The sequence below is a fragment of the Rattus rattus genome, chromosome 10, assembly GCF_011064425.1.
Source record: "Rattus rattus isolate New Zealand chromosome 10, Rrattus_CSIRO_v1, whole genome shotgun sequence".
Lineage (NCBI taxonomy): Eukaryota > Metazoa > Chordata > Mammalia > Rodentia > Muridae > Rattus > Rattus rattus.
The window spans coordinates 1,972,080-1,986,621 of NC_046163.1; the positions used below are offsets into that span (position 1 = coordinate 1,972,080).

Genomic DNA, 14,542 nt, shown 5'->3' on the forward strand with positions numbered 1-14,542 from the left:
TTGATTTAAAATTCTTTTTTGTCAGCAACTATGAAGTGCACTGATGTGGGTTAACTTGTCTTTTCAAAGCAAGCTGGCAAGTCAGATGTCATTATCCCAAATTCAAGGTCTAGTGAGTAGTGGGAACTAGGCCCTGTTGCAGTAAAAAACATAAAAAACAGCAGAATGGTTCCCACATGCTCTGCCTCTGGCGGGCCATGGGAACTAGGGCTAGTTTATCTCAGTGGCTCCACGCTGCCCCCAAGTTCTCTCAGACCCAGGTGGGTGGCTACCATGCCTGTCTCACGGCTCTCTTACTGCGGACTCTGCTCACATTTCTATCATCCACCCCCTGGTTCCGGCAACGGCTACCCTCTTGTAACTCTCTGCCACTGCTCTGTTCCCAACATTCCCAACATCCATCCCCTAATAGTCATGGTATAAACTCCCAACAATCCATAAAAATCAAGACTCAACAAATTACAATCCAACAATCAGATTTATATGTTAAATTCTCAACCCACAATACATCCACACAATAAACTCACAACCAATTGGTAAGTATATAAACTGCCCACCTGGGTTGGGGATTTAGCTCAGCGGTAGAGCGCTTGCCTAGCAAGCGCAAGGCCCTGGGTTCAGTCCCCAGCTCCAGAAAAATAAATAAATAAATAAATAAACAAACAAACAAACAAACAAACAAACAAACTGCCCACCTAGATAAGATAAATTTGCCTATAGAAATCCATTCTAACTACCTTGGCAATTCAAGACCACCCAGATCTGGGTCATCCTTCTCTGTCTTGATTCCCCTTCCCTCTTCTTCTCTCCCACCTTACAAAAGCTTTGTCCCCGCCTTATTTTTTTTTACTGTCCAATCATGGCCTTGACCTAACTTGTGCCGGCCCTCACCTGCATATAGACATCAACCTACAAGGCCGCATCAAGGGAATGATGTCACCGGAGAGTGACGTGGGCTTGGTTTCTGGAGCAAGCTGAAAGGCCTGGTCCTCCTTCTTCCTACCAGGATTCCCCACTGAAAGCGGTGCAGATGCTGTGGGTGAACCTGATCATGGACACGTTTGCTTCTCTGGCCCTGGCCACAGAGCCCCCGACCGATTCCCTGCTGAGGCGTCGCCCCTATGGGCGAAACAAGCCCCTGATCTCTCGCACAATGATGAAGAACATCCTAGGCCACGCGGTGTATCAGCTCGGAATCGTCTTCCTCCTCGTCTTTGCTGGTGAGCCACAGTTGGGAAGGGGAAGGCAGCTACTGAGTGGTAGACTTAGTTAGGCCCAGAGAATGGTTGAGAAGAGAAGGTAGCACACTAGCCGCCGAAGCACAGGCATAATAGCAGCTTTCCCAGTGAGTGCTGCCTGTGTACTCCCAGCACAAAGACATGGCCGCTCATAACTTTCCATCGTGCCACACCACAGGGAAACAAACAGGAGCGATGCCAGCTGACAGACAAGATCAGATAAGTTGAGACCAGAGCCAACATTTAAAAAGAACGAACAAGCAAAACGTCCAATAACTAGTATAACTCAGAAACGGCCCGATTAGGTTGGCCTTTCTAATGGCCATCAGCCATCAGCACGGCTGTCCCAGCATGTTCTGTCTCAACCTGGACCCTCATGGAGACCACAGCCACCCTCTAATAACTGTCCTGCCCTACTAGGCGACAAACTGTTTGACATTGACAGTGGGAGGAAGGCGCCTCTCAATTCACCACCCAGCCAGCACTACACCATTGTTTTCAACACGTTTGTGCTGATGCAACTCTTCAACGAGATCAACTCTCGGAAGATCCATGGCGAGAAGAATGTCTTTGCAGGTGTCTACCGCAACATCATTTTCTGCTCTGTTGTTTTAGGCACGTTCTTCTGCCAGGTAAGCTTCTGTGTGGAGTGGGATAGGAGTGCTGGGAGACAGAGGGCCAAAGCTCGGGACCTAGGACTCTGTGCCCAAGATTAGGAGAGGGGGTTATGAGGACCAAGGTTAGGAGTGAACACCTTGGGACTCTCAGCTGGCTTTCCTGGGTACCTTGTTTTAGAACTTGGAGCACCAGTCAGGTGCTCCAAGGCAAGGTAACATGTCACCTGCAAGTATGACTTATAGAATTCTCTCATGACCTTTCTAAATGTGCAGAAGTTCCATATGGTGACCAAGAGAAGGGTCACTATCTTCTACCTCATTCCCAGGCCAGCACACATGAAATGTGTGTGTACAGGTAGTGTAGGCTCCCCATCCCCACCCCTACTCTTCTGTTCTGAATGAGCTTATGGTTCTGTACAATTCACAGAGGAAGGGTGGGTTTGTGCATCCGTAGCTGCTGGGATCACCCTGCCCAGGCTCCTCTTGTCCCTTGCTCAAGAGCACAGTTGCCTGGTAGTGGAAAGATAGTTTCCTTCCTTCTTGCCCTAGTTCTGACTAGTAAACCTAGTTAGGGGTTCACTAAGACACTTGGCTACAAAGGATTATGGGAAGGCCACATAACAAAACAATATCTTCTTGGAGCTGGAGACATGGCTCCACAGTTAAGAGAGGCCCAGAGTTTGAATTACAGCACCCACGTCCACTTGACTCAGGACTACCTGTAATTCTAGCTCCAGAAGAGCTGACACCCTCTCCTGGCTTCTGTAGCACATGGATGAGAGTACAGACACACACACACACACACACACACACACACACACACTCACACACACACACACATGCACACCATACACACACACATAAGCACATACACACAAACACACACACAATTTTGAAAATAAATCTTAAAAATGAGTTGGCTTTTTCCTTGGCAAAGCCGCCCCCATTTTACACACACACACACACACACACACACACACACACACACACACACACTCCTCTTCTGCAGTGCCTACTCTCTGTCTCATACTAGCCCACCTCACAGGAAGCCTACACTTTCTCTACTCCTGCCAGACCATGCATTTAATCACTGTCATAATACCCATATCGACCGCATGAATCCCGTTTGAAGCGTTCTGTAAAGATCTTATCTGTTGCCTTTCTCCGTGTCTGCAGTTCTTGCCTGTTTCACAAGAAAATTAGGACTTGCTCCCCAAGGGCCCTGCAGGGGGTGCTGTGGCCCTAGCCACCATGGAGACCTTGGCTGGTGGAAGGCCGACGCCCGGTGGCGGGCTGTCCTTTGCTCTGTTTCAGATCTTGATTGTGGAAGTGGGAGGTAAGCCCTTCAGCTGCACAAACCTCACCATGGAGCAGTGGATGTGGTGTCTCTTTATAGGGATCGGAGAACTTTTGTGGGGCCAGGTGAGTGTGGTGTGCCCTCGACAGATCACCAAGGCTGCAGATCTCTCCTTTCTGAATGAGAGGGACAAGTGGCTAGATCCCAGGTCCCTGTTTTACCTGACCCTTCCCTCCCTTCCTCTCCTTCGCAGTTTCAAGCTCCTTCTGTCTTGGGGTGTCAGGTTGGAGTAAACCATTGCCTTCACTTCAGGGACATTAGGTTCTCTGCCCAAACCTAGAGACTGGGGGGGGGGGCTTTTTGAAACAAAAGTGAAAAATTTCCATTAAAGGATCTTTAAAAAATAAAAATAAAAAAGCAGACGTCACACTGCCGGTGCCTGACCCAGGGCTGCTGTGCTGCTGTAGCTCTGAGCTTTCCCGCCTCTCCTGTGCTTCATGGTGGCTGTTTGAAGCCCAGCTCCCACATGAGATAAATCAGTTCTACTAATGCTCCGGGGGTGGGGGCGGGGGGGAGATCAGCACAGCCTCTGGAAACAGCTGGGCTGGAATTACCCTTCTTCTCACAAACGGAGCAGCCATGGGCAAGTTACTTGTATTTTTTGTTGTTGTTGTTAAGATTTATTTATTTATTATATATAAGTACACTGTAGCTGTCTTCAGACACTCCAGAAGAGGGCATCAGATCTCATTACGGATGGTTGTGGGCCACCATGTGGTTGCTGGGAATTGAACTCAGGACCTCTGGGAGAGCAGTCAGTGCTCTTAACCACTGAGCCATCTCTCTCTCCAGTCCCCCATGAACAAGTAAGTTACTTACCCGCTCCGTCTATCAGGGACCTCCACAGAGGATAACAGAGCGACCACTAATTGTTGCTAACTAGTAAACTGTTACTATTCCAAAACTATGGCAACACCTGTCATAAGTGCTCTATGAGTGTTAATATTAATTACAACGATGACATCATTGCTTCAAGGTTCATCCTTCCCTAACACCATGCTTAGTCCTGGCTTGGGCTGTTCTCTGCAAATCCCAAGTCTGTACTGAGAACCCCCTAGTGTCCCTTCACAAGCTAAAAATGGGGTTAAGGAAGGGATGAAACTCTTAGCTAATTGTGTTCCAATTCAGTGTTTCAGTCCCTCAACTATGTGTCCCTCCCCCAGCTTGGTTTGCCCTAGGCCCCACTTCTTCCTGATGTGTGTCTGCTTCTGTTCTGTTGTCTTAAAAAGACAAGGACCGCAGTGGGCAGGAAGAGCCAAGACAGAGACAAAGTTTGAGAGTAATGAGGCACATGTGGCTGGGGAATTACGGGAATCAAGTCCCCTTCTGTGTGTCCATGAATGCTAGCTCCTTCCCAAGTACCATCAACCGGAACAACGGGTTAACCTGGGCAGACTGGTGCTTCTTGGTGCTGTCCAGATGGGAAAGACTTGTGGCTTAGGATCCTCCCAGGGGCCTAGCTCAGGCTTGCTAATGTCTTTTCTTCTCGGATGTGGCTGTTGGCCCCTTTGGCTGTAACTGCTCTCAGGTCATCTCTGCAATACCTACCAAGTCTCTAAAGTTCCTGAAAGAGGCGGGCCATGGCAGTGACAAGGAAGAGATCAGCAAGGACACTGAGGGGCTGGAAGAGATCGACCATGCCGAGATGGAGCTTCGCCGAGGCCAGATCCTCTGGGTCCGGGGCCTGAACCGGATTCAGACTCAGGTACTCTGTGGTGGCTTGTCCTTACCCTGGGAGAAGAAATCTCCCCATCCTGGGAAAGGGTAGGAGAGCAGTAATTCCTGGCAGTTTACACCTTTACCCCTTTGTGACGCTCACTGTTGAAGGGTGACCCGTGTTCCTTAACTTCAGGGCCGACAGGGCCAGAGGTCTCTGGGGGATTCTTCTAGGGGGAAGAGTCAACAGACTGGACCATGGGCCACAATACACAGAGTTCCTCAGCTGTGGTTAGCCCTACAGCCCCAACCCCGTACCCCCAGGTTTGTCAGTGGAGTTGTCTTCCCACCTAAGGTCCATTCCAGCACCAGACTTGACCCCAAGATAGGGACCATGTAGTCCCTTCCCTGCCCTGAAGGAAGAAATAAAAGACCCTGATTTTCTAAAACTGGAAGGAAAAGCCAGCATCCCTGGCAGTCACTAGGCATGCCCGTCATGCTGCTGTTGTGGGGAGAGCTGTTATTTGGGGAGGTCTTTGTTAAAGAGGCTCCCCTTCTTACTTTATTCCGCCTTGATGCAAGTCCTCTCTGGGGAATGTGATGATTAAGTAGCTATCAACAGCAGTCTTTCAGTGCCTAATATCTTTGGAAGGATTCAGACTTGTTCCCAAAAAGGGAATTTCTGAAACGGAGTACAAGTGAGTACCCTGCTTGTAGCCCTAACCATACCCCCCCCACACACACACACTTTCCATGCACCTTCAGGGTGAGCTGACTGGCCTTGGCAGTAATAACGCTTTTTCTCTGCTCCAACCCCTCAACCTTTTATTGTTTTAGTCCCAAAATCCTGAACAAACCATCAGTTCCGAGATCTTAAGGGGACTCTCCTGAGCAAGGCCTGTTTCTTCCTCCTAGTTGGCAAGAGATCAAAATATTTCATTTTCAAAATTTGGCCTTTGGCTGGCTTAGAAAACCGCCTGGCTAGCCTCCCCCCATTTCCTTTCCCTTCCCCTCTAGTGCACAGGGAAGACAAGTGAATTCGCAGTTTAAGCTACTTACCTGGTAGGCACTGTCCTCCTCTGGGGAAGATACCAGGCAGAAAAATGAGCAGGATGCAGTTGGAAACCCTGGGCTCCTTTCCTCTCTGTCCTGGGAAGGGAACTGTATCATGGCCTACATATACCACCTCATGATATCAAGTCCCCACCTCCGCTGAGTCCCTCGGGTGCCTGTAAACCTTGACTCCCATCTCTAAAGCCCCTGTTGCTGTCCTTCAGGTCTACTCCTTTCAAAATAACCTCATTTTGCTTTTCTTCCCTTCAGGATCACCCACCTCCTTTTCTACTGTGTGACTGCTTTTTTTGTTTTGTTTTTTTGTTTTGTTTTGTTTTGTTTTGTTTTGGGGGGTGTGGTGTTTCTGGGTTTTTTTGTTTGTTTGTTTTTGTTTTTGTTTTTAGCCAGGATCCCTCATTCTAGAGCCTCCTTCTTTCCAGTCTTCCTTCCTTCTGGGGAGCTGAGATTCATGGCCCTTCCTGTTCCTGCACTTCCAGTTAGCAGTCCCTCTCCATACCCCTCTGTTTGATCTCAAGGCACACATACCGTTAGGCATACTTCCTTCCTTGCTAGAGCATAAGATAGATGGGCCAGATAGACTTTAAAGCCTAAACCTGAGACCAGCCCTGGCGGTACACATCTACGACCTCAGTATTCAGGAGTCTGAGGTGGAAGGATTCCTAGTTCCAGGCCAGCCTGGGCTGTGTAGCTAGATCCTACCTCAAAACCAAACAAACAAAAGCCTAAACTCAGGCTCCAATGGCAGCCTATTAAAGATGCCACTGACAGGATCCATCCATGCCATTGTGACTGGCACCTAACTGAGCAAGTAAGACTGAGCGTGCTCACTGCATCTTCCGTGTCCAAAGCCCTCCCACCCCCATCAGTTGTTGGGTCTCAGGAACCCTTCCTGTCTGGCTGCTGGTCCCCAATGCAGCCTTGGGGTGGGAGACATTGTCAAGCTACTGCCCAGGCCTGGCTGGGATTCCCCTTTCCCTGGTTCTAGGCCGTTCCTCCCCTTCACCTTTACCCTTTAGTTAGCCAGGAAATGCTTAGTGTGGAGACGAGGTAAAAGCACTAGAAAGCAAACATTTGAAGAAAAAAGTGCTGGACTCTCAGAACAGTAAACTTGCTCGCTCGGAATGCAGTTTCCTTGTGGAAGGTCAGCCCTGTAACATTCTGAAGGCGCTTCTTCCTGGGACTGGAACCCCACCCAACCCCAGGGGCTGCCCTTACCTCCTGCAGCTCCAGCCCGCAGGCCACTGTAGCAGAAAAGTGCCTATGAGGGGAAGCAGTTTAGCTCACACTCGTCTCCACCCTAAGCATTTCCTGGCTTCTCCAGAAGCTGTGTACAAGGACAGGCACCTGACTCGGGAGACACCTGTCTCCTGGGGATGCAGTCACAGGATCTCAACAGATCTCTGAAAGATACAGGAATGCCTTTCTATCTGTTCCTTATTATGTAGGGGTCAAGGAAAAGGGTGGTAAATTGATTAACACCCCAGATCATTGCTACTGTGGGAAAGCGGTGATATGAATTGCCCCCATCCCTAAGAAGGAGCTGAAAGCCAGAGGGCTGCTCTGGTAGGCAGGTGGGCGGAGAGCTGCAGCCTCCCAGCACCTCCAGCACCAGTCTGCCAGTGAAGGTCTCCAGTGCTTAAGTAATGCCATGAGTGCAGCTCTGTCTCGTGGACCACCAGAATCCTGAGCTCCACTGCAAGTAGAGGAAGCGTCAAGAAAGACACCTCCTCCATACCAAGGCACACAGGCTAGCAGTCTTTACCAAGGCCAACTCTGTGTGGACTACTACACTGCCCATTCTTCTCTACACACGTCTTTATTTCCTGGAAATTTTGCAAGCAAACAAACAAAAAACAACAATTAGTTGACTTATTTGGTTTAGATGCTCCTGAGCCTTAAATTTCACTAACATATACTTTGTTTCTGGTATGTCAAATTGCATGCCTTGTTTTTTAAGAGTACAGGTCAACATAATGAAAAGGCTACCTGTCAGTGGTGGGGAGAAGTTCTTTTGCATTTTAAAGGCCTTTGGACACCTGTGCATCCGAGGCTACAGGGAAAAGAAAACTGAATCCTAGCTAGGCATTTGGAAACCCATAGCAAATTTCTTTAAATGACGTGTGGTTTGCAATCGCTGCCCTCCCCTCCCCCACCCTCGCCTGTTGCTCTGGGTTTGAGGGAATATCTCTCTTGCTCTCCTACCCCTCTCCCCAGCCCTCCTGACCCTGCCTTCCCTCTTGCTTCTCTCTGACTGTGGAGCAAAGCTGTCTCACTCTCTGATTCTTTGCAGATTGAAGTAATTAACAAATTCCAGACGGGAGCCTCTTTTAAGGGAGTCCTAAGGCGACAGAACTTGAGTCAACAACTTGATGTAAAACTGGTTCCTAGCTCCTATTCAGAAGCAGTTACGTCAGTCAGAACCTCCCCCTCCACCTCTTCTGCCGTTACACCTCCTCCTGTGGGCAGTGAGTGAGAGTATATTACAATGCATGATTTACTAAAGCGACCACAAGACAGCACGCGGCATCCACTTTAACCAACCGTGGTTACTTGTCCTTTTTGGGTACACCCCCCCCCACCCACCCACCTCTTTGACTTAAGGGAAGAAAAACCAGGCTGGATACACCTTTCGTTTTATTTATTTTTTTAATGTTGGGAAGTTATTAAACCTTACCTATTTTGAAGACGATAACCCGGTTTTCTGATTGGCCCTCTGCGTTGCTTGCTGCTTCTCTCTGATTGGCCCTCTGCGTTGCTTGCTGCTTCTCTAAGATTGGCTCACTGCATTGCTTGCTGCTTCTCTCTGATTGGCCCTCTGCATTGCTTGCTACTTCTCTCTGATTGGCCCTCTGCATCGCTTGCTGCTTCTCTCTGATTGGCCCTCTGCATTGCTTGCTGCTTCTCTCCTTGAGTTGTTTGGTTTGGTTTTTCTTTGTTTCACCTCAGGTTCTGCCTGTTGCTTTGTTCCTCCTCCTCTTCTAACTCCGCCCCTTTAGATGTGAAGTCAGTGCCCAGGGAGGCCTAGGAGGCAGTATACTTGGGGTGACGGAGCCTCTGCCCAGGGGGTGTCCTAACCGAGCCAGTGCTGAACTTGGTCACCAATGACAGTCCTTTTAGCTGCCAGCGTACTGGTAGCTGGCAACCAAAGTTGTAACTTAGATTGGAAAGAAGTCAGTTCAACCCATGTCGTCTCACCTTTAAGGTGACCTTAAATGGATCTCTAGTTCCAGAACCAATTAGTGCACATACGAGTAGGAGAAAGAAAACTTTATTGGCCCACATGGTGGTATGCAGCACCCCAGCCCTCGGGTGGCCGAGGCCGGAGGATTGTTACTTTGCGCCCTCCCCTCCCCCTTTCTCATCTTTTCATCTAACTTGATTGTCCAGCCAGCCCTTGCATTCCGTCTTAGGAAACCCCGGCTGTCCAGATTTAATTAGCACCTGTCAGGTTTTAGCCCAGGCCCTGCTGATCCCCCTGGTAGATTATAGGACACTTGCTAATGCCTTCCTATTCCTGGTCTATTTTACTTTCCCGGAAAGGGAAGCAGAGGGGAGGCAGTCAGCGAGGGAAGGTCCTCTGTCCTCACACGTGTTACAGACTTTAAATACTTGCGTCTCTGGTCTATCCCTCCCCACAGCCAACTCAGAGTTGCGGGTTTTGCCTGTAATCGCATGACCGCGGGGGCAGCTTTTCCTGACTTCAACCTGTTTCTGCCCGTTAGCTACCCATAAAAGTTCTGGTATGAATTTGGAATTGAGAGTGGGGGCTACAGTGATACCAGCCGTTTCTTGAGGCCCAAAGGCAGGCCTGAAGACACTGAATAGGTCTTGCCTTGTGAAGTGCAAAACCTCTCCTAGTCCTGCCACATTCCTCTCCTAATCTCTTCTCTCTCTAGTTCTGCCCTCCCTTTCTAACTAACTAGTCCTGCCTAATCGTTCATCCACTTCTCTGATAGAAAGAGCTAGTGCTGGCTGTCCTGGGGACTTAATGGCAGAGAACAGAGACCGGTGGGCTCAGAGGAGCTGGCAAACCACATTCCCTAAGCCCCTAAAAGTTTAGACCAAAAAGAAACGAACCACACCCACTCTTTCTCTGGCATGTCCCTCCCCTGGAGGTCCCAGGAGTTCCAGTTGTATATTTTAAAACCCTTTTCCCCATCCCAAAGTGTTTTAAATGTCTTCGATTGTACATCCAATCTCCTCAAGGTCCCTAAGCTTCCTTCCCTCTACAAGGAAGTTCTGTATCTCTCTGCCCCTAGCATATGAAAGGGGAGTAGAAAGATATGGTATTCCCATAGGGCAATGACACCTTCATCAGATCAGCACTAAGCTTCCAAGTATGTTCCACACTCACTGGTGGTCCATCCTGCTTTGGGGTCCCTCCAGGTGAAGGAGTTACCCTTCAATCAGCCCCTCAGGAAACATTTCCTGGCTAAGTGTGTGTGTGTGTGTGTGTGTGTGTGTGTGTGTGTGTGTGTGTGTGTTGCTTTCTCCATGCCAACTCCAGCACATACTGCTCCCACACCAGATCCTGTGCTCCAGGCCCAGAGGATGCCAGGCTCGATCAGCTGGTGATATACTTACTGTGTGACTGACTGCCCATCAGCAGATGGTCTCTGAGCCAGTGTTGGAGTTGAGCCTTCATGCCTCTATGCCTCACTCTTTCCCCCAGCCCCTAAGCCAGGGAGTTCTCCCCAGTTCCCTGACTCCTTGTTTGGGTTTCCTTCCAGGTGGCTGGTTCCCCTAGAAGCCCTGAAGTCTAAATGGGGACACACCCAAAGGTGGCCCTATTTTTCCCACCAGCCCCTCCCTCTTCATTTTAACTCTTGTGTTTGTTTGCCCATAAGAGGGTTATTAATCACCCCAACAGGAGAAAGGTCAAGCCAGAGAAGAGAGGGTGAGGCTCCCGTATCTTGGAGGGATCTGTAAAACTCTGAGAGGACCCAGGACAGAAAACCCAGCTGGTTTATGTGGCTGACTGTGTGTGCTGCTACCTCCACACTCTTGCTTCTTCTCTAGGGCCGTGTTGTTCTGTTTAAACAGTAGAATTAAAGAGACACTCTTACTACCTGACATCCACTCCTCCCCCCAACTCCTCCCCAGCCTAACAATTTCTTTCTTATCAATCTCGTTTCTTTTCCAAGGAAGAATGGGTCTGAACCATACTAAAACTGACCACCTCCCCCAACAAAAGACACCCTGGAACCACCAGCTTTTCCCGGCCTCGCTCTCTTTCTCTCTGGTATACAACTTCCCCGACACCACATCCCAGACAAAACCCATATTCAAAGCCACACTTGGGTGACACAGGTCAGACATGTAGAAAACAGGAGTCGATGCTTAGGACTAAGCCAAAGCTGCCCCCATGATTCATTACAGTGTCTTCCCTAGACTCTTGAGTCACCAAGTCCCTTCTATGCAGTAGAGCGAAGGCTGACAGGGCAACACGTTTGCCCATTTACCCAGGAACACTGCAAAGTGTCTCCTTCATTCTTTTCAACCGTCCAGGCAGAAAAGCCACTCATTTGAAGCCTGCCTTCTGGATCAGGCTTCTCTCCTGGCCCCTCTGCATCCTCACGCAACGTCACGTTCCTCGTCACAATATGCAAATGGCTGGGCAGAGCCGCACGAATGTACACTCTGTGTTTGAGCAACATTGCTATGGATTAGACATGGCTGTACTTGAAGGGCAAACACCAGGCCTTCCTCAGTAGACAGGGAAAGACTGCTTTTCACACCTGTGTTTTATCTGCATCTTCTAGGGGAAGAGGGCATGGAGAGGAGGAACTCCCTTCTGTGGGGGAGAGGACACAGCAGAGGTTGCGGGATGTAAAGAGATGTGCATGTCTTCTGAATGAGCAGTTAGGGACTTTGAATTTCCTGCATGCTGTGGAATGAAGATTGGTTTGTCTGCCTGTGCACAGTATCTATGATCACTTGTCACCCAGTGTTTATCATGTGCAGTTTGGTGGATGTTGGCTTTTGAGGGGATTAAACGGATAACAGTGCTGCAGAGTGTAATTTTCCCATCCCACATTCACAAGAGGTTTGGCCTCAATACAGAAAGTCACCTGTGTGAATTGCCTTTTAAGTTCTTCCATTAATGTCACCTAGTTCCAACATGTTGTCCTCTATCCAAAAGAACTAACCAATCTCTTGGTTTATTTCATTTTAAGAGTGGATTCTTTGGGAATGCTAAGTTTGCTTTGTGCTATTTTTTTTTTTTTTTTTTGGAATGCAACCTTTGAAACATCCTTATTGTCTGCCCTCAGTCACTCCGCGCCTTGCGCTTGAGATCCGAGGCGCGTGATGATGCGGGCGGTCGAGCCATCATGTTTTGTAGTTGGGGGTTTTGTTTCTCTCCTCAAACCACTAATTTCTCTTGTTCTGCTTGCCGATTCTCACCCCCACCCCCGTCTTCTCATCCTCTTTCTTGTTTCTCCTGGTTATAGATCAGAGTGGTCAAAGTATTTCATAGTTTCCGAGACGTCATTCATAAATCCAAGAACCAGGTCTCCATCCACAGCTTCATGACCCAACCTGAGTACGCCGCAGACGATGAAATGCCACAGTCCTTCCTGAATCAAGAGGAAAGTCCTTCGTTGGCTTCTAAGTCGGGGATGACCAAGCGCCTGCCGGATGCCGAAACTGTTCCACAGAACAACACGAATAACAATGCCGTGGACTGCCACCAAGTGCAAATCGTTGCCTCCCATCCAGACAGCCCTCTACAAAGCCAGGAGACCCCGGTCTGAACGTCCATCCTCTGAGTCCCGTCCCTGCTCTCCCCTTTTTGTCTTCATCTGTCCTATCTGTATGTGATGGTGGGACTTGTCATTGTTCGTCAGCTGCTCCTAAGCGTGTGAGAACCCCCACCTGACCATGAAGAAGCACAGACCTACATGGATTCGGTCAGACCTTGGGCAGGTAACAGTAGCTCCGCTCCCCAGGCGTACCAGTTGTCATTTTAAAGAAGTAGTGACAATCCTCTTGGCATCGCCCAACCCAAAGTCTCCCCAGCATCCCCCACACATGCCACCACCCCCTTCTGACTTGGAGATTTCACAAGCTAAGTCGTGGGCTCAGTGAGAGACAAACGCCCCATGTTCGCGTTTCAGTAGAGTGACTATCCTTAAAATGTTCTTTCCTATTTTGAAAATGTGCACACTAAGGCCTCTAGCTCTTTCTGCCCTTCAGTCTGACGTCCCCCAAGGTTCTTTGGATCTCACCTGACCCTTACCATCTTTTCTTTCATCCACTCCTCCCACTCTCTTTATGTTGTGGTAATTACAAGAATGGAAAGGGCATGGCCAAACTGAGTCAATTTGACCCTAACTGGCCCCAGTAGAACCTTTCATTTTGTTCCAGAGGCAGGCAGATTTCTTTTCTAAAATGGTCTTTTTGGAGCAAATGAGCTAGTGAAATATTTCCCTAATCTTACCAGGTCAGCACCAACTTCTGAATGTCTTCTTGGGTGGATAGGAGTTTTTAAGTGCCAGGGAAATCAGCCATGACCATAGGCCTGAGCTTCCTTCTTGCCTGGGGTGGTAGCAAAGAGTGAGGGGGCCATGACCCTGCCTTCCAGCTGCTCGAGGAGTTTCAGGATCAACATGGGGCAGGCCTAGGACCAGAAGTCACTGAAGCAGACTACTTTCAAGGGTATTTGTTTGCCAAGGCTCTCCCAGAGCAGGAGCTTCCTTCTGTCGTGGGAGGCGAGGATGAGTGTTAAGAAGCCTTGGGAAGGACTAAAGCGCCAGTCCTTCAGGAGCTACACTTTGTTGTGTCCCACAACATTTTCCGTCTCTAAGGAGGTCCCCAACTTTTGCAAACATTCTAACGTTGAAGAGAGGAGGCGCCCAAACAGCATGCTGAGTCAAGGGGCTAAAGGCCCTCCCTGGAAAGCTTCCTGCCCCCACCCCCAACCTCTCTGTCTTCACATACCCTCCTCCAGGGTCTGTCTCCACTGCTGCCTGGGAAAGTCTGTGCCTTTCTGCCCTGAACACTGCCCAGAGCACCCTCTGCCCAGCAGCCTCCCGGAGCCGGGAACTTCACCCAAAGGGACTTTGCCTTACTGGGATGAGGAGGAGGCACAGGTGCTCCATGTGTATCTCGGCTGGCTGATTTAAGCATGTCTGTGCAGTGGGTCGAATCCATGTCCCCAAGTCCCATCCACTGTTGGGTTAGTGAAGCCTGCCTCCCTCTTTCTAGGGTGATGAGAATAAGAGGGCGAGTGAGGCTCCTGAAAACAGCCTGACCACCTGTAGCCTTTTTTCTAGCAATCTTCCTCCCACCCCACCTTTCACCCAAGCTGCCAGGGGAGGGTGAGTGAAGGAACAAACACCATTTCACACCCGTTCCAGCACAGCCCATCATTATAGGAAGTAGAGAGAAGGTTTGGATTCGGATTTTGTAAGGCTTACACACTTCAGCAATCTTCCCTCATGGGGGGGGGGGCATCTCCCTCGAGGTGTTAGCTGTTCAACTATATCTAAGTACATTAGAAGATTTGATTCTGTCAGCTCTTTTATTACCTCAGATCATTTTTTTTTTTTTAAAGCAAGCCAATAACAAGTTTCAAAGGCCATTTTACCATCCTTGCT

General features: G+C 49.2%; 1 protein-coding gene across 1 annotated transcript in view; it reads left to right on the forward strand.

The window, feature by feature from the left end:
* Atp2b4 (ATPase plasma membrane Ca2+ transporting 4) overlaps positions 1-14,194 on the forward strand; it is a 97,641-nt gene extending 83,447 nt beyond the window's left edge. Inside the window, 5 exon segments of the mRNA XM_032914927.1 lie at positions 1,007-1,220; positions 1,659-1,870; positions 3,170-3,277; positions 4,741-4,917; positions 12,395-14,194. Of these exon segments, the coding sequence (XP_032770818.1) occupies positions 1,007-1,220; positions 1,659-1,870; positions 3,170-3,277; positions 4,741-4,917; positions 12,395-12,697 (1,014 nt within the window). The 3' untranslated portion in view covers positions 12,698-14,194.
* The last annotated feature ends 348 nt before the right edge of the window (positions 14,195-14,542 follow it).